Source organism: Silurus aristotelis (genome assembly GCF_946808225.1).
Source record: "Silurus aristotelis genome assembly, chromosome: 26".
Classification (NCBI taxonomy): Eukaryota; Metazoa; Chordata; class Actinopteri; order Siluriformes; family Siluridae; genus Silurus; species Silurus aristotelis.
Window position 1 is genome coordinate 10289748 of NC_139599.1, and position 25686 is coordinate 10315433.

Genomic DNA, 25686 nt, shown 5'->3' on the forward strand with positions numbered 1-25686 from the left:
ACTTTTTCACTAAACCTGACAGACAGGAGAGTTGCAACACACTTTGGGTACATAAGATGAAATATACAATAAGGTAGAGCACACCTTCATGGAAGTCTCCTTTTGGAAAAAGTTGTAAAAGGTGTAGTACCAACAGCCAGCAGGCCAGCCATGCAGCTGTTCTCAGACACAATCAGAATGGGACAGGAGAATGGCCTTCCTTGAAGAAGGAATCTGGGTTTCTGTTGGCTAGAAACGTAAACACGCAAACAAATGAACAGTGCATAACCACTTCTAATTCCTGTTAGTTTTAAAGTTTAATGCATGTCTAACCTCAAGTATATGCAGCATTGCTTCACTTGCTTATCCCATCTCTTTTGGCAGGGCTACAGGTGGTGGGAACATCTCCGGCTCTGGAGTATTTATCTATTCAAAAGAACAAACAGCATTATATGATTTACCGAAATGAATGAGTTGAACATGCATTAAGAGTTTCATTTTGCATATAATCTTGATTAATTCGTATACAATTCTAAATAATAAATGTTATTTTAATTAGAAAGTTATAGAAAGTACTGGACTTGTTTTTAGTTGAAAGAACACTCCATTAAAGACATCAGAGTATGCATTTTTTACATAGAATAATTGGTTTGTAAGAAATATACAAAGTACTGTATATTAAAAACTGCTTAATCAACACTAAACAGACCATGTCTGTTCAGTCTTTTACTGATTTCAAATACGACACTGACAGCAAGCAAGTTATTGTAAACTGTCGGTTGATACTGCTTATTTAAAGTCAGCATGTAGCTGACTTCAAAACCCAGCCATTATAGTTGCACAAGCCAGTGCACTCTTAGAAACCCCTAAGGTGTTGGCTTTGGACAGTGTAGCTAGAGAGCATCTGATGGTGGTCTGTAGGATGGTTTTGGAGGTGAAGAAGAGGAGAGTGAGGACTAAAAGAAGAATTAGATGGTGGAACCTGAAGGAGGAAGACTGTAGTGTAAGATTCAGGGAAGAGGTCTGACAGGGGCTCGGTGGTGGTGAAGTGGTGCTGGATGATTGGGCAACTACTGCAGAAGTGATAAAGGAGCGGCTAGAATGGTACTTGGTGTGACATCTGGAAATAGAAAGTAAGACAAAGAGACATGGTGGTGGAATGAGGAAGTGCAGGACAGCATAAGGAGAAATAGGTTGGCAAAACAGAATTGGTATCGACAGAAAGATGAGAAAAGTAGGCAGGAGTACAAGGAGATGCGGCAGCAGGTAAAGAGGGATGTGGCGAAAGCCAAGGAGAGGGCATATAAGGAGCTGTATAAGAAGTTAGACACTAAGGAGGGAGAAAAGGATTTATACCAATTGGCTAGGCAGAGGGACCGAGCTGGGAAGGATGTTCTGCAAGTTAGAGCAATAAAGGATGGAGATGGGGACAGCTGATGAACAAGGAAAATAAGAGAGTGAGAAGGTTGGATGGTGTAGAGATGGTGAAGCAGGAAGTGGATAGGATTAGTAAGGAGGAAGTGAGAGCAGCTATTAAGAGGATAAAGAGTGGAAAGATGGTAGGACCAAATGACATACCGGTAGAAGCATGGAGATGTTTAGGAGAGATGGCAGTGGAGTTTTTAACCAAATTGTTTACCAAGATTCTGGAAGGTGAGAGGATGCCTGAGCAATGGAGAAATAGTGTGCTGGTACCGGTTTTTAAGAATAAGGGAGATGTGCAGACCTGCAGTAACTACAGGGGAATTAAGTTAATCAGTCACACCATGAAGTTATGGAAAAGAGTAGTGGAAGCCTAGAGAGAAGAGGTGACCATCTGTGAGCAACAGTATGTTTTTATGCCGAGGAAGAGCACCACATACGTCTTATTTGCTTTGAGAATGTTGATGGAGAAGTATAGAGATGGTCAGAAGGAGTTGCAGTGTGTGTTTGTGGATTTAGAGAAAGTGTACGACAGGGTGCCGAGAGAGGATTTGTGGTATTATATGAGGAAGTCAGGTGTGTCAGAGAAGTATGTGAGGGTGGTGCAGGACATGTATGAGGACAGTGTGACAACAATTAAGTGTGCAGTAGGAACAACAGACTGGTTCAAGGTGGAGATTAGACTGCATCAAGGATCGGCTCTGAGCCCTTTAATTCAATTCAATTCATTTTTATTTGTGTAGTGCTTTAAACAATGAACATTGTCTCACAGCAGCCTTACACAGATAATGTGGTGATTAAAAGTGACTATGTTCTTTATAAGTAAGTTTGTCCCTGATGAGCAAGCCGGTGGCGACTGTGGCAAGGAAAAACTCCCCGAGATGGCATAAGGAAGAAACCTTGAGAGGAACCAGACTCAAGCGGGAACCCATCTTCATCTGGGTTGCGCAGAATGTCCATTTATAGCAGATATGCGATGTTGTGGGGTAAAGTGATGATGATCAGAAGGGAAAAGTAGTCCTGAGTCAATGTAGCAGACTGTTGACATTAACTACAGTCCAATCCATCCTCAAAGCGCCCGTTCTTACTCCAGAATTTCATGGAACCACCCAAGGCGTTGATGAGAAACCGTCCCAAGCTGCACAGAGTGGCCTCCAGTCGAAGAGAACACTATCCAGAGGCAGGCCTGGACGAAGTGAGAAGATCCACAGAGGGGAGAGGGGCAGGAACAGTGGTCACTTGAACCTCAGGAGCATGTTTAACGAGAGAGAGAGAGAGAGAGAGAGAGAGAGAGACAGAGAGAGAGAAAGAGAGAGAGAGAGAGAGAGAGAGAGAGGTGACAGGAAGAGAAGGATATGGATTATTAAGTATCCTTATTGTTGTATAAAAGTTATAACTAAAAGGGAGAACCAGAAGGTAACACCGACATGAGGGATGTCTGGGATAAGAGACGACCCACCACACCACCGTCAACAAACCCGAGTGAACGTATGAAAGTGAGGGGACGACAGCATACAAATATCCCAGTTCACCAAACACACTATATCTATGATCCCCCCAGATCTGCGCCTTTACCTAAGAAAAAATCTACTGATAAAAGGCTTGACTAAATAAATACTTTTTCAACCTCGACTTGAACACTGAGACTGTGTCTGAGTCCCGAACATTGATTGGAAGGCTGTTCCATAACTGTGGGGCTTTATAAGAGAAAGATCTGCCCCCTGCTGTAGTCTTCATTATTTGAGGAACCAACAGATAGCCTGCACCTTTTGATCTAAGTAGGCGTGAAGGATCATACTGGTACAGAAGTTCACTCAGATACTGCGGTGCGAGATCGTTAAGTGCTTTATACGTCAGTAGTAGTATTTTATAATCAATGCGAAATTTGATTGGGAGCCAGTGTAGACTGATTAAAACAGGAGTGATGTGGTCATATTTCCTAGATCTAGTGAGGACTCTTGCTGCTGCATTCTGAACTAACTGAAGCTTATTTATGCACTTACAAGCAGACAGTAAAGCGTTACAGTAGTCTAATCTAGATGTAACAAAAGCATGAACTAGTTTTTCTGCATCCTGTAACGACATCATATTTTTTGCATATTTTTGCATTACTAATTTTAGCAATATTTCTAAGGTGAAAGAAGGCGATCCTGGTAATATTATTCACGTGAGCCTCAAAGGAAAGACTAGGGTCAATTGTACCTCCAAGGTCTTTGACAGCCGTACATGCTGAAACAGAAACACCATCCAGAGTTTGCTTCTAGCTGCATGTGGTCCTAGTAAAATTACTTCTATCTTATCTGAGTTGAGCAGAAGAGGATTATCAGGCCTCCACTGTCTAATGTCCTTTATACACGCCTCAACATTGTTAAGCTGCGCTAGTTAAGGTGATAAAAGGTGGTAGATGAGATCTCTCATTTGGCTTTGTTGAAATATACTGTTTGATAACTGTGTATCATCAGCATAGCAATGGAAGCGAATACCATGTTTATGTATAATTTCACCCAGAGGCAGCAAATATAAAGAGAAAAGCAGTGGGCCTAAGACAGATCCTTGAGGAACACCAAACTTTACCTCAGAGAGTGTGGAGAACTCATCATTTACATCAACAAACTGATAGCGATCAGTGAAATAAGACCTGTTCCCTTTATTCCAACAACGTTCTCAAGTCTAGCAAGCAGTATAGTGTGATCAATGGTATCAGAAGCTGCACTAAGGTCGAGCAAAACAAGTAAAGAGACAAAACCCTGATCAAAAGGCCAATAGCAGGTCATTTACCACCTTAACTAGCGCCGTCTCTGTGCTATGATGAGGCCTAAATCCTGAATGATACATTTCAAAAATGTTATAAGTAGATTTAAATATAACTGCTGTGCTACAACCTTTTCTAAAATTTTGGATATAAAGGGGAGATTTGATATTGGCCTGTAGTTAGATAGCTGACAGGTCAAGATCAGTTTTCTTAATTAGGGGTTTAATAACTGCCAGTTTGAAGGATTTAGGTACATAACCAGTGCTAATGGAATAGTTTATTATTTTTAAAACAGGTTCAATTACCTTTGGAATTATCTGTTTGAGGAAACTTGTAGGCAAGGGATCAAGAATGCAGGTTGATGATTTTGATGAGGAAATTAATTAAATTAAGTCATTCTCATGAATAGAAGTGAAGCTTTGTAATTGATTGTCTGTTATGATACACTGCTGTCTACAGGGTTACTTGTAAAATAATTTGGATTTATATTAACCGACAAGGATATCTTGCCTGATGTTTTCAACTTTATTTGAACTTTATTTTTTATTGAAAAAGGTTATGAAATTGTTACTACCTAATGATGGTGTGCATGTTAGTGCAGTGCTTTTATTTCCTGTTAATTTTGCTACCATGCTGAATACAAATCTAGGAATATGCTTGTTATTTTCTATGAGGTTGGAGAAATATGCTGATCTAGCAGCACTAAGTGATTTTCTATAATTTAGGAGGCTCTCCTTCCATGCTATTTGAAATACTGTTAATTTTGTTTGACACATTTAGGTTCAAATTTTCGAGTGGTCTGTTTTAAGGTTCGTGTATGATCATTATACCACTGTGCTAATTTTTTTTCTCCTTGATCATTTTGGTCTTAAGGGGAGCTACATCATCTACAGTATAACTTAACGTTGATTCTAGGTATTCAGTGGCCCAGTCGAGCTCTGCGGGGTCAGACGTAGATCTATCTAATATCGTAATTTCTGGAAGATTATTGATAAAAACGCGCTGCTGTAACTGACTTGAAAACGCTTAACACGGTAACATCATAAAGTAGTAATGCAATGACTGAGGCAGATTTTAAAATAGATGAAATAATGGTTTGAAATAGCTTCAGACTGTGGAATTATGACTAAGTTTTTTATTTTTAATCCAAATGTTTACAACAAATCAAGAGTGTGTCCACCACTATGAGTGGGTCCTATAACATTCTGATTAATTTCAACTGAATCTAGAATGGACACAACTGCTGCATTTAAGGAGTCTTCCTGATTATTAAAATGAATATTAAAGTCACCAACAATTCATTAATTGAGACAATTCTTTGTCTAAAGAAGTAGCTAAATTTGTGATGAAATCTGCAAATTCTATGAGAAAATCAGAGTGGGCCCTGGGGGTCTATAAATAATAATTAGTGGAATTGACTGACTGGACCTGCTTTCGGACACTGAATATTTTATGCTGGTGTAAAGAACTTCAAATGTTTTACATTTGTGTTTAGCCTTTTGTGTGACGTTTAGATTATTATTATAAATAGCTGCCACTCCACCTCCTCTGCCATTTAGACGGGGTTGGTGTATGTAACTATACCCAGGAGGACTCACTTTATTTAAATGCTACATATTAATTCGGTTTAATCCACGTTTCTGTCAAACACATTATATTAAACTCCTGGTCGGTAATAATTTTGTTTATAGTAAGCGCTTTTGACGTGAGAGATCTAATATTCAGCAATCCTATCTTCAGATCAGAGGTGCTGGCTGTGCGTTCAGTCCTATTTAATTTAATGTTAATCAGGTTACTAAAACAGACTTTCTGAGAATTCCTACATTTTGGTTTCGCTCGAGGGACAGACACAGTCTCAATTTAGTGGATCCTGAGTGACGACGACTGTGCAGCTAGCAGACGGTCGGTTTAGCCTGTCTGTCTGCTCCCTGGCCTTGGCTCTAGACAGTCACTTGTTACCTAGTGCTGTTCTCAGACTATGACCTATACTACAAGAAATAACAGCACCACCTTTCCCGAGTGGGATGGATACCATCCCGCCCTAACAGGCCAGCCTTGCCCTCAAAAATGCTCCAATTATTAATGAAGCCCACATTGTTTTTGGAGCACCACTCGGACATCCAGCAGTTTAGCAACCATAACCTGCTGTAGGCTACATCGCCACGTCGCATTGGGATAAGGCCAGAGCATGTTACTGCATCGGACATTGCCTTCGCTAATTTACACACATCTATAATATTACTCTTAGTAACCTCTGACTGTTGAAGGCGTATATCATTAGCTCCTGTGTGAAAAACTATCTTAGAGAACCTGTGCTTTCCTAAGAATCTAAGCTGACCTGCTATGTCCCGCGCCCTGGCTCCCGGTATACACATAACCTGTGCTGCTGGTGCCCCTAAAGGTCTAGCTAATTTCACGTGGGTCAGAATAGAGTCCCCTAAAACCAGAGCTCTTTCAGGTTTCTCAGCGGGTGCTTCACTGAGGAGAGCAAACCTGTTGGACACGTGAAGCGGAGAGGAATGGTGCTCCCATGGGCAAGCCTTAGCGTTAGCTTTGGCTTTGCGAGGGAATAGTCGGGGGAATATTAACTTCACCTAGGGAATCCAGACTTTTCCCTGCAGAACCTGGACCTGCTTTTTCACTAAACATCGCAAACTACAAGAATCTGGGGATACTACAGAAGACATCAAGCTGACTAAGGTACCTGTTTCAAACATGTGAAGCACATTTTATAGTGACTGTGCATTTATGTTGTTAAATGTAGTTTTGAAGTTAAAACGTGCGGTATTTTGTACAGTCACATAACGACAGCTGCAGGGCAAAACACCTGAATGAAAGTAGATCTTGGCTGGATAAGTAAACTCTCATTACATATTAAATCGTTCAGATTGTGAAAATGTGCTAGAAGCTTAGACAGTACTAGACAGTAACAACCCTCTGTAATGAAGCAGCTAAGTCACAGTAAGTTATATAAATGTACGTCAACCTTTTCAGCTGAGCTTTTGGATCATTGTCTTAGTGGAACATGTGTATGTAATGTGTGACTGCAATACAAAATCATAAATATTGTTCTTGGTTTTAGGTCATGTGGAAAAACTGTGGAGCTCTACAGCAGAAAAGCATGCCAAAGGTGTGTAGCACAAATCAACTTTTTTGTTGTTGTTATTATTTGTAGTAGTAGTTTAATCTTTATGCATGGGTCATGAGGGTGAGGGCTTGGAGTAGGGCTGGGGATCGTTTTTAATACTACTTAGGCACTGACCGAATTGCTTTGAAACCAACATGTCTTGTTGTTTGTAACCAAATGTAATACTTCAACATGCAGGATGCTTGATGTGCCTAAATCAAGTGCTGTGATTGGCTGTGGCGAGGCATCAAAGGGTATAAAAGTTTGGACATTTTGGAACCGGTATTGAGGTCAAGGTATAATAACTAATATTACATTAAATTTAAATTACTTTTGTGGGTTAACTGGGACCATAAATACATGTAATATGGGTCTAGAATTGAAAAAAAAAAAAGTCCTTTGTTATATTGACTTTTTTTTTACATTAAAAAACAATCAATAAAACACAGCAGCAGACAATTGTATTCATTTAATGACTGAGTCATGTTAAAACTTTTTTTTTCTCACACAGAGCAACCTCCTGTACTAGTCTGGTTTCCAAAGAGGCCACTCAACTAAGACTGTCCTGATCTTGTTTATTAAAGCTCAGTGACTCCAGCAACTTTTAAGTCATCCATGCTCGTTTTGCTGGATTTGTTTGCGGCTTTTGGAACAGTTATCCACCTGATTATCCGTGTCTTTGGAACCTCACTCCAGTTGTCCAAGTCTTACCTCTCAGGTATGTCCTTCAGGGTGTCAGGGATAGGTTTGTTCTCAAGTTTAACTATTCAGAACAGAAAAGGGACTCGTGAACAACCGTCACAAAACAAAACAACAATCGTAGATCATCTATATAACTATTTATAACCATTCAGACTTTTATAAACTATTTAGGTTCATAAAGGTAGTTATTTTAATAATTTTAGACATGTTTTTATTTGTGGACCATATGGAAACATTGTTGATGTCAAATATCTTTGACAAAAACTAAATATAAAATAACATGCATATTGTATGATCCCACTTTTGTTAAAATTATTCACATTTTTGCAGGATCTGCCTGGGTCTGTCATTTAGAAACATGGCTTTTCATATTACCGCTATTGAAATAACAACTCTCTCTCTCTCTCTCTCTCTCTCTCATTTCAGCTGGATGTACCGACAGTTGCTGCTCTCATCTTTGCCTCCTGGACAGAAATATCTTGCTGTATGTTGAATGATCATCAACTCAACCCCGCCAAGAGAGAACTGCTCATGTTTTCAGCTGACCTAACTTTGGTGTTATTGTTGATGCATATATAAATTGCAATGGCCCGATCCTGCAGATTTGCCCTGTACAACATTATGAAAATCAGACTCTTTCTTTTGGGCCATGCAACAGAACTCCCTGTCCAAGCTCTTGTTCTCTCCAAACTGGACTGTTGTATTGCTCTCTTAGCAGACTTTCCAGCATCTACTACCAAGCCTCTATGCTAATCCAGCCAATGGCACTGAGACTGATCTTCAACAAGCTGAAGAGTGCACGTCACTTTTTTTTTCTTATATATATAAACTGCTGTGTAACCCAGCCATTAGGGGGGCACAAGCCAGTGCACTCTTAGTGCCAGTCCCAAGACCGGGTAAATGGGGAGGGTTGCGTTAGGATGGGCATCCAGCGTAAAAACATGTGCCAAATCAAATATGCGGATCACAAATGAGAATTTCATACCGGATCGGTCGAGGCCCGGGTTAACAACGACCGCCACAGGTATCGTTAGCCGACAGGGTACCGGTGGAAATTGGGCTACTGTTGGCCGAAGGAGGAGAAGAAGAGGAGGAAGACGTCTACAGAGACGGCAGGAAAAGGAGCAGTGTAGGAGAGTAGAGGTTCGGGTTGGTACTTTAAATGTTGGTACTATGACGGGTAAAAGGAGAGAGATAGCTGATATGATGGAGAGGAGAAAGGTAGATATGCTGTGTGTTCAGGAGACCAAGTGGAAAGGGAGAAAGGCCAGGAACATTGGAGGTGGGTTTAAACTGTTTTAATATGGTGTGGATGGGAAGAGAAATAGTGTAGGGGTGATTCTGAAGGAATCAGTAAGAGTGTAGTGAAGGTGAAGAGAGTTTCTGATAGGGTGATGATCGTGAAGGTGGAAGTTAAAGGGATGATGATAAATGTCATCAGTGCCTATGCTCCACAAGTTGGCTGTGAGATGGAGGAGAAGGAAAGATTCTGGAGTGAATTAGATGAAGTGGTAGATGGTGTACCTAGGAAAGAACGATTGGTGATTAGGGCAGACTTTAATAAGCATGTAGGTGAAGGGAACAGAGGTGATGAGGAGGTGATGGGTAGGTATGGTTTTAAGGAGAGGAATGTGGAAGGGCAGATGGTGGTAGATTTTGCTAAAAGGATGGAAATGGCAGTGGTGAACACGTATTTTAAAAAGAAGGAGGATCATAGGGTGACGTATAAGAGTGGAGGAAGGTGCACACAGGTGGACTATGTGCTATGCAGGAGATGCAACCTGAAGGAGATTGGAGACTGTAAGGTGTTGGCGGGGGACAGTGTAGCGAGACAGCATCGGATGGTGGTCTGTAGGATGGTTTTGGAGACGAAGAAGAAGAGGAGGAAAGTAAGGGTTGAAAGAAGAATAAGATGGTGGAAACTGAAGGAGGAAGAGTGTAGTGTGAGGTTCAGAGAAGAGGTCAGACAGGGGCTTGGTGGTGGTGAAGAGGTGCCGGATGATTGGGCAACTACTGCAGGAGTGATGAGGGAGGCAGCTAGAAAAGTACTTGGTGTGACATCTGGAAATAGAAAGCAAGACAAGGAGACGTGGTGGTGGAATGAGGAAGTGCAGGAGAGCATTAGGGGAAAGAGGTTGGCAAAACAGAAGTGGGATCGACAGAGTGATGAGAAAAGTACGCAGGAGTACAATGAGATGCGGCAGCAGGTAAAAAGGGATGTGGCGAAAGCCAAGGAAAAGGCATATGAGGAGCTGTATAAGAGGTTGGAAAATCAGAGAGAGGGAAGGTTGGAGGATGTGAAGTTGGTGAAGCAGGATGTAGATAGGATTAATAAGGAGGAAGTGAGAGCAGCGATTAAGAGGATGAAGAATGGAAAGTCGGTTGGACCAGATGACATACCGGTAGAAGCGTGGAGATGTTTAGGAGAGATGGCAGTAGAGTTTTTAACCAGATTGTTTAACAGGATTCTGGAAGGGGAGAGGATGCCTGAGGAATGGAGAAGGAGTGTGCTGGTACCGATCTTTAAGCATAAGGGAGATGTGCAGACCTGCAGTAACTACAGGGGAATTAAGTTGATCAGTCACACCATGAAGTTATGGGAAAGAGTAGTGGAAGCCAGGCTGAGAGAAGAGGTGACCATCTGTGAGCAACAGTATGGTTTCATGCCGAGGAAGAGCACCACAGATGCATTATTTGCTTTGAGGATGTTGATGGACAAGTATAGAGAAGGACAGAAGGAATTGCATTGTGTATTTGTGGATTTAGAGAAAGCGTACGACAGAGTGCCAAGAGAGGAGTTGTGGTATTGTATGAGGAAGTCAGGTGTGTCAGAGAAGTATGTGAGGGTGGTGCAGGACATGTATGAGGACAGTGTGACGGCAGTGAAGTGTGCAGTAGGTACGACAGACTGGTTCAGGGTGAAGGTTGGACTGCATCAAGGATCGGCCCTGAGCCCTTTCCTGTTTGCAGTGGTGATGGACAGGTTGACGGACGAGGTCAGACAGGAGTCTCCCTGGACTATGATGTTTGCAGATGATATTGTGATTTGTGGTGAGAGTAGAGAGCAGGTTGAGAAGAGCCTGGAGAGGTGAAGATATGCGCTGGAGAGAAGGGGAATGAAAGTCAGTAGGAGTAAGACAGAGTACATGTGTGTGAATGAGAGGGAGGGCAGTGGAGTGATGCAGTTGCAGGAAAAAGAGGTGGAGAAGGTGGAGGAGTTCAGGTACCTGGGGTCAACAGTGCAAAGTAATGGAGAGTGTGTTAGAGAAGTAAATAAAAGAGTGCAGGCAGGGTGGAGTGGGTGGAGAAGAGTGACAGGAGTGATTTGTGATAGTAGGGTATCTGCAAGAATGAAAGGGAAAGTTTATAGGACTGTGGTGAGACCTGCGATGTTGTATGGATTAGAGACAGTGGCATTGAGTAAAAGACAGGAGGTGGAGCTGGAGCTAGCAGAGCTGAAGATGTTAAGGTTTTCGTTGGGAGTGACAAGGATGGACAAGATTATAAATGAGTTTATTAGAGGGACAGCCCATGTAGGATGTTTTGGTGACAAGGTGAGGGAGGCGAGATTGAGATGGTTTGGACATGTGCAGAGAAGGGACATGAATTATATTGGTAGAAGAATGCTGAAGATGGAGCCACCAGGTAGGAGGAAAAGAGGAAGGCCAAGGATGAGGTTCATGGATGTGGTGAGGGAAGACATGCAGGTAGTTGGTGTGAAAGAGGCAGATGTAGAGGACAGGGTGGTATGGAGACGGATGATCCGCTGTGGCGACCCCTAATGGGAGCAGCCAAAAGAAGAAGAAGAAGAAGATATAAACTGCTGTGTCTACTATGTTAGACTAACTTGGATTTGGTATTTTGCTTTGAAAAAAAAGTCTTTATTGTAATGTTTTTTATAAACAGTGCAAAAATCGTATTGACTCTACAGAATACAAATATTCAATGAGAAGTAAAGAATGACCCAACTACACACCATTTACTGGTTGTGGCTGTTTCATACAAAACACAATTTACATACTCATATGATCAAGAAAAAACTTTAGTTTACTTTCACGCATATATTATTTATTGTTTAAATGACTGCAGGCCTTAGAATGTTTGGTGTGATTAACCTATTTATAACTGGAATGAAAATGCAACATAGAAAATAAAATATATGGCATGTGTTCAGATGACAGGTTAATTATTTTAGGAGCAAATGGCATGTACACATAACATACACATTAGAAGCCATTTTGTTTTCTGCATGACCAAAATTGTTGTAAAAGGGTGGTAAACCTATAGACAAGGTAGTTAAAAGTTCTAAAGATGGCAAGGGTATTAGCTTGAAATATTTCACACATCTGCATTTGGTATTGTACTAATTTAATAAATGGTGAGCACAGCGCAAGGGAAATGCAGAGGGATGAAATATGAACCAAACACATGGCATGGAACCCTTGGCCCTATTTCCTTAAAAGGATTACAAGCACTCACACTGGTTTCAGGTTTTGCAATGGGACATATATATGATGACATGAAATTCCAAATGGCATAGACATATGTTTACTATTAGGTGAATGTGACATATATTCTCCATTAAGTTAATGTCGTTGAAGTGATTGCTGTTTACCCATCCCTATATACATAAACTAAACATATAAGCTCTGTACATTCATCAGCAGTGGTATCAGTGATGGTTTAAACAGGATGTGATATTTAAAGCGATAAGAAATAATACTATCATCCTGCTGATAGAAATCTAATTCTGCCTAAATTAATATCCAAATATATGAAACAAAACACTTTTGAATTCACAGCATGATTGCCAGCACCAAGTGTTTTTTGAGATCAATTCTTTGTCTAGCATCCAAGCCTTATTAGACCGGACATATATAACTTTTGCTAGGCTAGCAGAATACAGTCAATATAAGTAGTTGTGTGGAACTTCAAGAAGATTGCAGAGGAGTCCAGCTAAATTCCTGTGGGTGTGGTGAGATGCAGTCTAATTATTATATAGCAATACACAGTAGAACTTAAAAGATCTACACAATTTGTATTAAACGTTTTTACAATGATTTTAAATTTGAAACTTTCATTTAATTTAAAAGTTAAAGAAAATCAAGTTGTGATCATGCAAGTAATGTAATTTGGTATATTTGCCCATAGGTTGCGTTGGAACATACTGAAAGTTCTTTGAAATGTGAATCAGTAATTTTGGACTAAAATACCCTGTGAAAATCTGTAGAGAACACAATATACATAAAATATGCTTGTTAATATGTATAAAAATATTGTGTTTACAAATGTAAATGTTCAATAATGTTCCCTATATTTGCATATGTAACCAAATGATTGTTTGTTTTTAACAGGATTGTGAATTGACACCTGTGAGAACACAGGAAGGTAATATACTGGCAGGCACATAACTTTATAAAAATATAAAACGTAGTTGTAAAAACAGCATAAATTTATTAGATTTTTTGATTAAGTTGATAAAAAAAAAACATTAATCTCTACTGTAAAGTACTGGAATACAACTAATTTGTAGCACGATTGTGAAAAAAAATAAAAATAAATAACCTATATACAACATTACAGAAAGCTGCCATAATGAGCACAGACGCAGAAATGGCCGTTTTCGGCAAAGCTGCCATTTACCTCCGTAAACCAGAGAAGGAAAGAATTGAGGCTCAAAACAAGCCTTTTGATGCAAAGGCAGCTTGCTATGTAACTGATGATAAAGAGCTGTACCTTAAGGCTACAATCAAGAGCAGAGATGGTGGCAAAGTCACTGTTGAATTGCTTAATAACAAGGAGGTGAGAATTAATGATTAAATGACCATTACAACTTCATACAATTTATATGTATGTCATTCACAATTAATATGCATTATTCCAATCACTTATAGACAAGAACAGTTAAAGAGGATGATGTCTTCCCCATGAACCCTCCAAAGTTTGATAAGATTGAGGACATGGCTATGATGACCCACCTCAATGAAGCCTCTGTGCTGTATAACCTCAAAGAGCGTTATGCAGCATGGATGATCTATGTAAGTTATTAGTAATACATGCACATAGTAACTACACCATCTAGTAGCAAAAGTGATTATTTCTTCCTTACAATATATTTCAAAGAGCTGCTTTCTTGATATGGTTGCATCACAGAAAATCCTGTGTACAATCCTCCCTGTCCATATTTATTTCAGACCTACTCTGGACTGTTCTGTGCTACTGTGAACCCCTACAAGTGGCTCCCAGTGTATGATGCAGAAGTAGTGGCTGCTTACAGAGGCAAAAAGCGCATGGAAGCCCCACCTCACATTTTCTCTGTTTCTGACAATGCCTATCAGTTTATGCTCACTGGTAAGACATTATTATTATTATTATTATTATTATTATTATTATTATTAATACTAATATTATTATTATTAAAACTTTTACATAATTTTGGATTATTTAGCATTTATTACAAGTTTTAAAATATTTATGAGATTACAAAAAAAAAATTTAATATAGAAAATATAGATAAACAATTTTATATATTTTATATTATTTCATAATATAATAATAATATATATTATTATATTATATATTATTAATAATATTATTATTATTTATAAATAATACATTTATCATTTTATTTTCATCTCACAGATAGGGAGAATCAGTCTGTCCTGATTACGTAAGTATACCTGTGCATTTATAGAAATAATTATAATTCTTAATTTTTTAGCATCAATTGTTTATTTTTTCTTCCTTAATATACACCAGTGGAGAATCTGGTGCTGGAAAGACTGTGAACACTAAACGTGTCATCCAGTACTTTGCAACAGTTGCAATGCAGAGTGACAAGAAGAAGGAGAGCGCTAGCAAAATGCAGGTAAGAACTGATCTTTTTTCTGTTTGGGGCTTTTGGGGGGTATATTCTTTTCTTTGTCTACTGTAAATACATCCCACAAAATCAAAACAATCTATTGATGTGTTGCAGGGATCTCTTGAAGATCAGATCATTGCAGCCAATCCTCTTCTTGAGGCCTATGGTAATGCTAAGACTGTGAGAAATGACAACTCTTCTCGTTTTGTAAGTTCTATTTAACTCTATACATTATATCTGCACAACTATACACTGTGATGTTTATAATAGTTTATAACTTCTGATGCTGAATGTCTGATTCATTTTGTCTGACATAAAAGCATTTGTTTTGCTGAACCAGGGTAAATTTATCAGAATTCACTTTGGCACATCTGGCAAACTGTCTAGTGCTGACATTGAGACATGTGAGTTGAGTAATTAATATATTATTGATCGTATTTCTGTTAGTGTAATTTTTGTAAACTAAATTGGCACATATTCCTAACAGATCTGCTGGAGAAGTCTAGAGTAACATTTCAGCTTTCTGATGAAAGAGGATATCATATCTTTTACCAGATGATGACAAATGAAAAGCCTGAGCTGATTGGTAAGACAATTCTGTGTGATATATATATATATATATATATATATATATATATATGTGTGTGTGTGTGTGTGTGTGTGTGTGTGTGTGTGTGTGTGTGTGTGTGTGTGTGTGTATAAATCTGTTTTAATAACTTGCTTTTTCCATAGAAATGACACTCATCTCCACCAACCCTTACGACTTCCCCATGTGCAGTCAGGGTCAAATCACAGTGCCAAGTATTAATGATAGGGAAGAGCTCATTGCCACAGATGTAAGAAATTCTTGCTGAGAGGTCTTATCCTGTTACATTTTATTATTCTTTATAATTCTTTATGACTGAAACTACTGTCATTATTTTACAGACTGCTATTGACATCCTAGGCTTCAGTGCTGAAGAGAAACTAAGCATCTACAAGTTTACTGGTGCTGTTCTTCATCACGGAAATATGAAGTTCAAGCAGAAACAGCGTGAAGAACAGGCTGAACCTGATGGCACAGAGGGTGAGGCTGACCCTCATTCAGTTCCATTTATTGTCTCATGGATGAAAACTATGGTGCTGTGATTCAAAACATCCTTGGCATACTTTACCTTACAGAGGCTGACAAAGTGGCATACCTTTTGGGTTTGAACTCAGCGGATATGCTGAAGGCATTGTGCTACCCCAGAGTAAAGGTTGGAAATGAATATGTGACAAAGGGTCAAACTGTCCCACAGGTATGTGATTGAAAGTATAAAAATGCTTTTATTATAGCATGCAAGAGAGAGAGTAAAAGAAAGCAAAACAAAACTGATGAACAACTTGTACTTTAAGGTGTATAACTCTGTGAGTGCGCTGGCCAAATCCATCTATGAAAGGATGTTCTTGTGGATGGTCATACGTATCAACCAGATGTTGGACACCAAACAAGCCAGACAGTTCTTCATCGGTGTGCTTGACATCGCTGGATTTGAAATTTTTGATGTATGTCATATGTTTTTTCAATTATGTTTATGGATTTTCTTTTTCCACTTAACATTTTGTGTGAATCCTAAATACCTACAGTGTGTTCTCTTTCATTTTTACAGTTCAACAGCATGGAGCAGCTGTGCATCAACTTCACCAATGAGAAACTGCAACAGTTCTTTAATCACCACATGTTTGTCCTGGAACAAGAGGAGTACAAGAAGGAGGGCATTATTTGGGAGTTCATTGACTTTGGCATGGACTTGGCTGCTTGCATAGAACTTATTGAGAAGGTATGGTTTCCATTTTGGTCATTATCATTGGTATTTAATTCACAATACAATGTCAAACATAATTTTTTGTATGTTTTTCTTTTTGTAATTTAATAGCCCATGGGTATCTTCTCCATCCTTGAAGAAGAGTGCATGTTCCCCAAGGCTACAGACACCAGCTTCAAGAACAAGCTGTATGACCAGCATCTTGGCAAGTGCAACGCTTTCCAGAAACCCAGACCTGCTAAAGGCAAAGCTGAGGCCCACTTCTCTCTGGTTCACTATGCTGGAACTGTGGACTACAACATCAGTGGATGGCTGGATAAAAACAAGGACCCATTGAATGAGTCTGTTGTGCAGCTGTATCAGAAGTCTCCTGTCAAACTGCTTTCTACATTCTACCCACCTGTTGTTGAGGGTATTTTTTTTTACATTTATTTAAAAACTATACATACACTACTTAGATGATTGCCCAAAAAATTTTATTTTGTTCATAATTTAATATGCACAGAGACTGGTGGCAAAAAGGGAGGCAAGAAGAAGGGTGGTTCCATGCAGACTGTGTCCTCACAGTTCAGGGTTTGTTACACTTGTAGTTTGTTATGATCAAATCCATTTTTTACAATTTTAATTATGAGTAACAATAATTTGTTTAAATTATAGGAGAACTTGGGCAAGCTGATGACCAACTTGAGGAGCACCCATCCTCACTTTGTGCGTTGCCTGATTCCCAATGAATCTAAGACTCCAGGTAAAGTTTGAAACCTAATTTCTAAAAGTTAAAACTGGCATGATAAGCAAATAAAAATATTTATTGTTTATATTATGTTGCCATGATTATGTTACCAGAACTACCCCAAATTCAATGTCATTGAATCAGGTTTGAGCTGAGTAAATAATCAATTATTGTGAATTGACAACTTCATGCAAGGTTTATCACATTAATTTTGGCAGGTCTTATGGAGAACTTCCTAGTTATCCACCAGCTGAGATGCAACGGTGTGCTGGAGGGTATTAGAATCTGCAGAAAGGGATTCCCCAGCAGAATTCTTTATGGTGACTTCAAGCAAAGGTTAGAGAAAGCCTTGATAATATTGCATCAAGTTTATTTGTTTCTTGTCTTATAATATTAAAATGATACATTATATTTTACAGATACAAAGTGCTGAATGCCAGTGTTATTCCAGAGGGTCAGTTTATTGACAACAAGAAGGCCTGTGAAAAGCTTCTGGGATCAATCGACATTGACCATGACCAGTATAGATTTGGACACACTAAGGTAAATATACTTAAATAGTCAAAATGAGAGTTCTTACTTCTTTCTTTCTGCATAAATATAAAATACTTTGCAAATTAAGCAATACTATCCTGCTATTTCATTCAGGTCTTCTTCAAAGCTGGTCTGCTGGGTACTCTTGAAGAAATGAGAGATGAGAAACTGGCTTCTCTGGTCACAATGACACAGGCTCTTTGTCGTGGTTTCCTCATGAGAAGAGAGTTTGTGAAGATGATGGAGAGAAGGTCTGTGGTTAAATTATCTATAGCTTTCAACAATAACTATTCATTGTACAATTAATGGTTTTGAGAAACACTTTTACGCTTGAAAAAAACAAAACAAATAGGCACAGTTACTTCTGTGAAGACACATGCAATCATTTAACAAAGTGATTTTTTTTGAAGAGAAAGAATCGTTTTTATTTTCCAGAGAGGCTATTGATACCATCCAATACAACATCCGATCATTTATGAATGTCAAACATTGGCCATGGATGAAGGTTTACTACAAGATCAAGCCCTTGCTAAAGAGTGCTGAAACTGAGAAGGAGCTGGCCACCATGAAAGAAGACTTTATGAAATGCAAGGAAGATCTTGCCAAAGCCGAGGCCAAAAAGAAGGAGCTTGAGGAAAAGATGGTGGCACTTCTTCAAGAGAAGAATGACCTGCAGCTTCAAGTTGCATCTGTAAGAGATTTTATTTAAGTTGGACATTAATTTAACAATAGCTTATATAAGTTACAACTGTCAATGTATCAAATTTGTATTAATTGCACTATAAATATAGGAAACTGAGAATCTCTCAGATGCTGAGGAGAGATGTGAGGGTCTGATTAAGAGCAAAATCCAGCTTGAAGCTAAACTCAAAGAGACAACTGAGAGACTGGAAGATGAGGAGGAGATCAATGCTGAACTGACTGCCAAAAAGAGGAAATTGGAGGATGAGTGCTCTGAGCTAAAGAAGGACATTGATGACTTGGAGCTCACCTTGGCTAAAGTGGAAAAAGAGAAACATGCCACTGAAAATAAGGTTTGAATTATGTTTGTAGAGACTAAGAATATTGTTACTACTTTCTGTGTTTTTAAATTAAATGATTTCCTACAAATACAACATCTGTGTTTTAAAAACTACAGGTTAAGAACCTCACAGAGGAGATGACCACTCAAGATGAGAGCATTGCCAAACTCACAAAAGAGAAGAAAGCCCTCCAAGAGGCACACCAGCAGACCCTTGATGATCTTCAGGCAGAGGAGGACAAAGTCAACACTCTGACAAAATCCAAGACTAAGCTTGAACAGCAAGTGGATGATGTAAGCAACGTGATACAAAATTCTAAAATGTATTGCTCATAGGATGATTTTGCATAAGGTACACAAATAAACATTCTGTATTTTTACAGCTGGAAGGATCTCTTGAGCAAGAGAAGAAACTCCGCATGGATCTGGAGAGAGCAAAGAGAAAGCTTGAGGGTGACTTAAAACTGGCTCAGGAGTCCATAATGGACCTGGAGAATGATAAGCAGCAGTCCGATGAAAAGCTGAAAAAGTAAATATACAAGCAGATTGGATTTATTGAGTAAAAAAATTATTTTAACTTTTCCAGGCATAAGTGTCTCTTCCCAAACTGTTATGTAGTTAAAGGCACACAATTTTAATCTTTTGAAGTAGCATTAAAGTTTTTCCTTTCGCTTGAACTAGAAGACCCAAACCTGTTCCAGCATGACAATTACCTTTGTGCACAAAACAAGCTGCAGAACGATCCAGTTTACATAGGTTGAAGTTCTTGAGTTACCTGATATAGACCTCTAAACTCAAACCTATTGAATACCTTCGGATGAACTGGAATGCTCACTTCACCCAGGCCTCCTCACTCTATATTAGTAACTAACTTAACTAAAACCTATGTGGATAAATATACACACATCTCCACATACACACTATAATATTAAATCTTCCCAGAAGAGTAGAGGTTTCTAAAAATACGTTTTTCTCCCCATCCACACTTTCATTTTTAATTGTTTTCCAAAAGTTGGTTATTCAAACTGAAACGTCTGAAACCGATTATGTCCCTGTATTGCGCAGATCGTAAAACTCTTTGAACTGCGTCCTTTACGCCTGATGTTTATTTTTTTTCTGCCAATTTGAAATGACTTCCGACTTTTAGTTTAGCAAAAACTAAAAACGTGTCATTGTTTTTGAAAGCCTCTATTTTCAACAGTACACAAAGCAAAAACAGTGTTTTTAAATGTATTCACTTTGGAGAGCGTTTTCAAAAGGCTAAATTTTCGTTAACTGAAAACGCAGTCTCCGCTTGAATGAAAGGGTAAAAAATAGGCATTTTTAAACAAAATTTTATTAGTGTGCACATGGCCTAAATGTAGAATAGTTGGTTCTAAACGCACATACAAATCATATGGACAGATATCCACAAAACGTTGCCAACATACAAATGCTACAAATATATTGTTTCATTCTCTCAGGAAAGACTTTGAAATAAGCCAGCTTCTTAGCAAGATTGAAGATGAGCAATCTCTTGGTGCTCAGCACCAGAAGAAGATCAAGGAGCTTCAGGTATATAAAGGTTTTGTTTTTTAATTCATAGAGTAAAAAGGGAAGAAGTGTGCTTATTTAAAGGAAGTTAACTCAGTTTCTTCTACTTATTTATATAGTATTTATTGTTGCATATATGTGGTTTTCTGTCATTAAAAGGCCCGCATTGAAGAGCTAGAGGAAGAAATTGAGGCTGAGCGTGCTGCTCGTGCCAAGGTTGAGAAGCAAAGATCTGATCTCTCCAGGGAACTTGAGGAGATCAGTGAGAGGCTCGAGGAGGCGGGTGGAGCAACTGCAGCTCAGATTGAAATGAACAAGAAGCGAGAGGCTGAGTTCCAGAAGCTGCGCCGTGATCTTGAAGAAGCCACACTGCAGCATGAAGCAACTGCTGCTGCCCTCCGCAAAAAGCAGGCCGACAGTGTTGCAGAGCTGGGAGAGCAAATTGACAACCTGCAGCGGGTCAAGCAGAAACTTGAGAAAGAAAAGAGTGAATACAAAATGGAGATTGATGATCTCTCCAGCAATATGGAAGCTGTTGCTAAAGCCAAGGTTAAAAAAGATGCTTCATCTACATTTAATATTTAATAATTTCCAAGATACAGATTTAAATGTTTATAACACAAACTTTTTTTTTTAGGCAAATCTTGAAAAGATGTGCCGTACTCTTGAGGACCAATTGAGTGAGCTCAAGACCAAGAATGATGAGAATGCACGCCAGGTCAATGACATCAGTGTTCAAAAAGCCAGACTTCAAACTGAAAATGGTAATTAGCCTTCACATTCTTGTCAAGATGTTGTTTTTCCTTAATTAATAATTTCTTCTTCCTCAATATATAACCTGTCATATATAATATATAACAGTAAAATAACTTGTCGTTATATGCATTCAAATTGACATTCTGTTACATTGTGGTTGATTTTTCTTTTGTCAATCAATACAAGATTTGCTGCAGTTTAACATCTGATCTAAAATCAATCAGGTGAGTTTTCCCGTCAATTGGAGGAGAAGGAAGCTTTGATTTCTCAGCTGACCAGAGGCAAACAGGCATTCACTCAGCAAATTGAGGAGCTGAAGAGACAGATGGAAGAGGAGGTTAAGGTAAGCATGTAATGAAGTTTTACTACATTACTACTGTCACAGATTATGTGAATTTATTCTAATTATTCTTTTTTCTCCACAGGCAAAAAATGCCTTGGCGCATGGTTTGCAGTCTTCTCGTCATGACTGTGATCTCCTCAGGGAGCAGTTTGAGGAGGAGCAGGAGGCAAAGGCTGAATTACAACGTGGAATGTCCAAGGCCAACAATGAAGTGGCTCAGTGGAGAAATAAATATGAAACTGATGCTATCCAGCGCACAGAGGAACTTGAGGAAGCCAAGTATGTTCAAAACCTTCATAATTGTTGAAAAACAGCAAAATCATACATTAAACATAATTCAATGCTTAACAGAAAGAAGTTGGCGCAGCGTTTGCAAGAAGCTGAGGAACAAATTGAAGCTGTGAACTCCAAGTGTGGTTCTCTGGAAAAGACCAAGCAGAGACTACAGGGTGAGGTTGAGGACCTCATGATTGATGTGGAAAGAGCCAATGCCCTGTCTGCCAACCTTGACAAGAAGCAGAGGAACTTTGATAAGGTAAACTGTGTAATATATTACTCTAGAATTAATTGAGCATCTTCAAATTCACCTTTGATGAGTTAATATAAGGTTTTACAAAATAAGTTCTATACCAAAGGTCCTGGCAGAATGGAAACAGAAGTATGAAGAGGGTCAGGCTGAGCTGGAGGGGGCCCAGAAGGAGGCACGCTCTCTTAGCACTGAACTGTTCAAGATGAAGAACTCCTATGAGGAAGCCCTTGATCAACTTGAAACACTTAAGAGGGAGAACAAGAATCTGCAGCGTATGTCAATATAATCCGATTTATTATTTTATTACTTAACATGATTTTATAAACTTAGGTGTGCCCACACCTTTATGTAGCACCAGTGTTTATAGTTTTGTGCTCCATAATTTTGTCTTTCAACAGAGGAGATCTCAGACCTGACTGAACAAATTGGTGAGACTGGAAAGAGCATTCATGAGCTGGAGAAGGCCAAGAAGGCAGTTGAGACTGAGAAGGCTGAGATCCAGACCGCTCTGGAGGAGGCTGAGGTATATAGACTATAGCAAATTTGAGGACAATTAATTCCAGTTAAATATTTCTTGTCACCAGTTTTACTTCCTTGGTTGTGATCTTTTCATTATTTATCTATTTATTATATATTATATTTATTTTGTTCACAGGGCACATTAGAGCATGAAGAGTCAAAGATTCTTCGGGCCCAGCTTGAGCTTAACCAGGTAAAAAGTGAAATTGACAGAAAGCTCGCTGAGAAAGATGAGGAGATTGAGCAAATCAAGAGGAACAGCCAGAGGGTGATTGAGTCCATGCAGAGTACTTTGGATTCTGAGGTCAGGAGCAGGAATGATGCTCTGAGAATTAAGAAGAAGATGGAGGGAGATCTCAATGAGATGGAAATTCAGCTTAGCCATGCCAATCGCCAAGCTGCTGAGGCACAGAAACAATTGAGGAACGTCCAGGGACAACTCAAGGTGATTTCAAATTATAAAAATGTTGTGCTTCATTACTATTCAGATGCATCCAAATAATCTATTTGTGAAATAAGAAAAATGACAAATAATTTACTCTCAGGATGCCCAACTGCACCTTGATGATGCTTTGAGAGGACAAGAGGATATGAAGGAGCAAGTGGCCATGGTGGAACGCAGAAACACTCTTATGTTGGCTGAGATTGAGGAGCTCAGAGCTGCCCTTGAGCAGACAGAGAGAGGTCGCAAAGTGGCTGAACAGGAGCTAATTGATGCTAGTGAGCGTGTTGGGTTGCTGCATTCTCAGGTATTAAAATCTAGCTTTTTATTTTTTAATTATCATTAAGTAAATAATAAATTAATAATGTAATTTGTACTTTCTTTACAGAACACAAGTCTGCTGAACACCAAGAAGAAGCTTGAGACTGACCTTGTTCAAATCCAGAGTGAGGTTGATGATACTGTCCAGGAAGCAAGAAATGCAGAAGAGAAGGCCAAGAAAGCTATCACTGATGTGTGTATTGGTACAATTTAGATTACATCTAGCTAAATAGCTCTAAAGGTTTAAGGAGAAAAATCTTTATATAATTTATATATTACAAATCTCTTTAATTTTACACTAGGCGTCCATGATGGCTGAGGAGTTAAAGAAGGAGCAGGACACTAGTGCTCATCTAGAGAGGATGAAGAAAAACCTGGAGGTCACAGTCAAGGACCTCCAGCACCGCCTGGATGAGGCTGAGAATCTGGCCATGAAGGGAGGAAAGAAACAACTTCAGAAACTTGAGTCCAGGGTAAGTCTTGATAACTTATTATAAACAAAAAGCTTTCTAATTTTTTTCCAGGGTGCCCCAATTTTTGTTCTCATGCAGAAGAAAACAAAATTATTGCAAGAATTGTCTCAATTCTTCATGGATGCACTCTTCCAGGTACGTGAGTTAGAGAATGAAGTTGAGGCTGAACAGAGACGTGGAGTTGAAGCTGTTAAGGGTGTTCGCAAATATGAAAGAAGAGTGAAGGAACTCACCTACCAAGTATGTATTCAGTGTACTAAATATTAAAATACTAGTCACATTAAAATGTAAAATAATTACTTAATTGTGTTAATTTATAGACGGAGGAGGACAAGAAGAACATAGCCAGGCTGCAAGATCTGGTTGATAAACTGCAGCTGAAGGTTAAGGCTTACAAGAGACAGTCTGAGGAAGCGGTAAACTCCTTAAGAATACTGAATTTACTGGAGATTTGTGTCTGTGTAATTACTTGTATGAATCATGCCATTATGAATTAGAATTAAACACTCCAGACTAGCTAGTTTTAATTTATTTCTACAACTGTTTATATGTAGGAGGAACAGGCCAATGCCCATCTGTCCAAGCTCAGGAAGGTGCAGCATGATTTGGAGGAGGCTGAAGAGCGTGCTGACATTGCAGAGTCTCAAGTTAACAAGCTCAGAGCCAAGAGCCGTGATAGTGGAAAGGTTAGTGAAATGAAATTCCTTATATTTAAAAGAAAAGTACATTTGACTTTTTTTTACTAAATAAAAATGTATTTTAAATAAAAAAAATATACTTATATTGCTTATTATTTTAAGTAATGAATCAGAGTAAACAAATACTGTCTTTTTTTGTGTTCTCTACAGGCTAAAGAAGAGTAAACCTGTTGAACATGATTCTTCTGCAGTTATAAAATATGACTGTATATCAAAGCTATTTTTTTCCAGTCAATGTTAAATAAAAAAAAACAATATAATCAATCATTTGTTCTTGCTGTTGTATTAACTGGTACAATACATAGGATACCAATTTTAATTCTATTTCATAATCAGGTACAAACATTTATTAGTTTATTAAAATTAGTAGTAATGATTACAAATCAATCATAATTTTTTTAATCCAACACAATTAACATTACCAGATTTTGTTTGTTGAGCTAAAAATTTGCTATAGCATTGTAAACTTATTGGTAATGACAGTATGTGCCACTTGTGTCAAGGAATAAAATAAAATAAAAATAAAAAAATAAATAAACTATTAATCAAAAATTATTTGGAAGTAGCAATCATTCCAGGATAAATCTGAACTAACGTGTTAACAAACTTTATATTCTTATGCTCTGGATGCTATTTTTAATGGATAGTCTGTAAGTCTACAAAAAAGTTATTTTTGGTAATAGTGTCAGCAACAGTTTAAAGCAATCCCAGATTATAGCACTGCATCCAGAGACTTGTATAGTGACTTTCTTTCACCACTACACTTCCAGGTTTTACAGTTTTTCACATTTGCTTTTGGAGCATTTCTCAGATCAGAAATTTTCAAAACTAATTGTTTAACCTCCACTTTATTTAGTCATTTTTGCACATAATAAAAGTATTAATCGTTACTTTGCTCAAATTGTGAATGCTTTGGTACATTAATTTAATTGATTGTGTACGATTGTCTGCTGTTTCCTACATTATCAGTTGTCAGAGGTGGGAAGTAACGAAATACAAGTACTTTTAATTATTGTACTTAAGTAGATTTTTCTGTTATAACTAATTTACTTTAATATTCTTTTTAGACAATTTTTTTACTTTTACTCAATACATTTTTACACAAATATCTGTACTTTCTACTTCTTAAATTTTTAAAACAGGCTCGTTACTTCAG

The 25686-nt window shown here is 38.4% G+C and overlaps 2 protein-coding genes and 1 long non-coding RNA gene across 3 annotated transcripts in view; 2 read left to right on the plus strand and 1 right to left on the minus strand.

Annotated features, from left to right (window-relative positions):
- Positions 1–25686, plus strand: part of LOC310720847 (uncharacterized protein) — a 273241-nt gene that overhangs the window by 138584 nt on the left and 108971 nt on the right. The window lies entirely within an intron of this gene.
- On the minus strand, positions 8321–8722 carry LOC310720933. The gene is made up of 2 exons (XR_014531875.1): positions 8419–8722; positions 8321–8378 (listed from the first exon to the last, which is right to left on the minus strand). It is a non-coding gene; the product is annotated as an uncharacterized lncRNA (long non-coding RNA).
- LOC310720752 (myosin heavy chain, fast skeletal muscle-like) lies at positions 13578–24747 on the plus strand (the record flags this gene model as incomplete). The annotated part of the gene is made up of 39 exons (XM_083531688.1): positions 13578–13784; positions 13877–14020; positions 14177–14333; positions 14625–14652; positions 14742–14850; positions 14959–15051; positions 15185–15248; positions 15332–15430; positions 15577–15680; positions 15772–15910; positions 16006–16124; positions 16222–16371; positions 16476–16646; positions 16743–17043; positions 17137–17204; positions 17289–17376; positions 17580–17697; positions 17781–17904; positions 18010–18150; positions 18335–18586; positions 18687–18929; positions 19034–19210; positions 19300–19445; positions 20380–20470; positions 20609–20998; positions 21087–21213; positions 21430–21548; positions 21631–21827; positions 21900–22083; positions 22184–22349; positions 22476–22600; positions 22733–23041; positions 23142–23345; positions 23427–23552; positions 23662–23832; positions 23968–24072; positions 24153–24248; positions 24387–24518; positions 24681–24747. The coding sequence occupies 39 exons, from the start codon at positions 13578–13580 to the stop codon at positions 24693–24695; spliced, it is 5799 nt and encodes a 1932-aa protein (XP_083387814.1). The 3' UTR covers positions 24696–24747.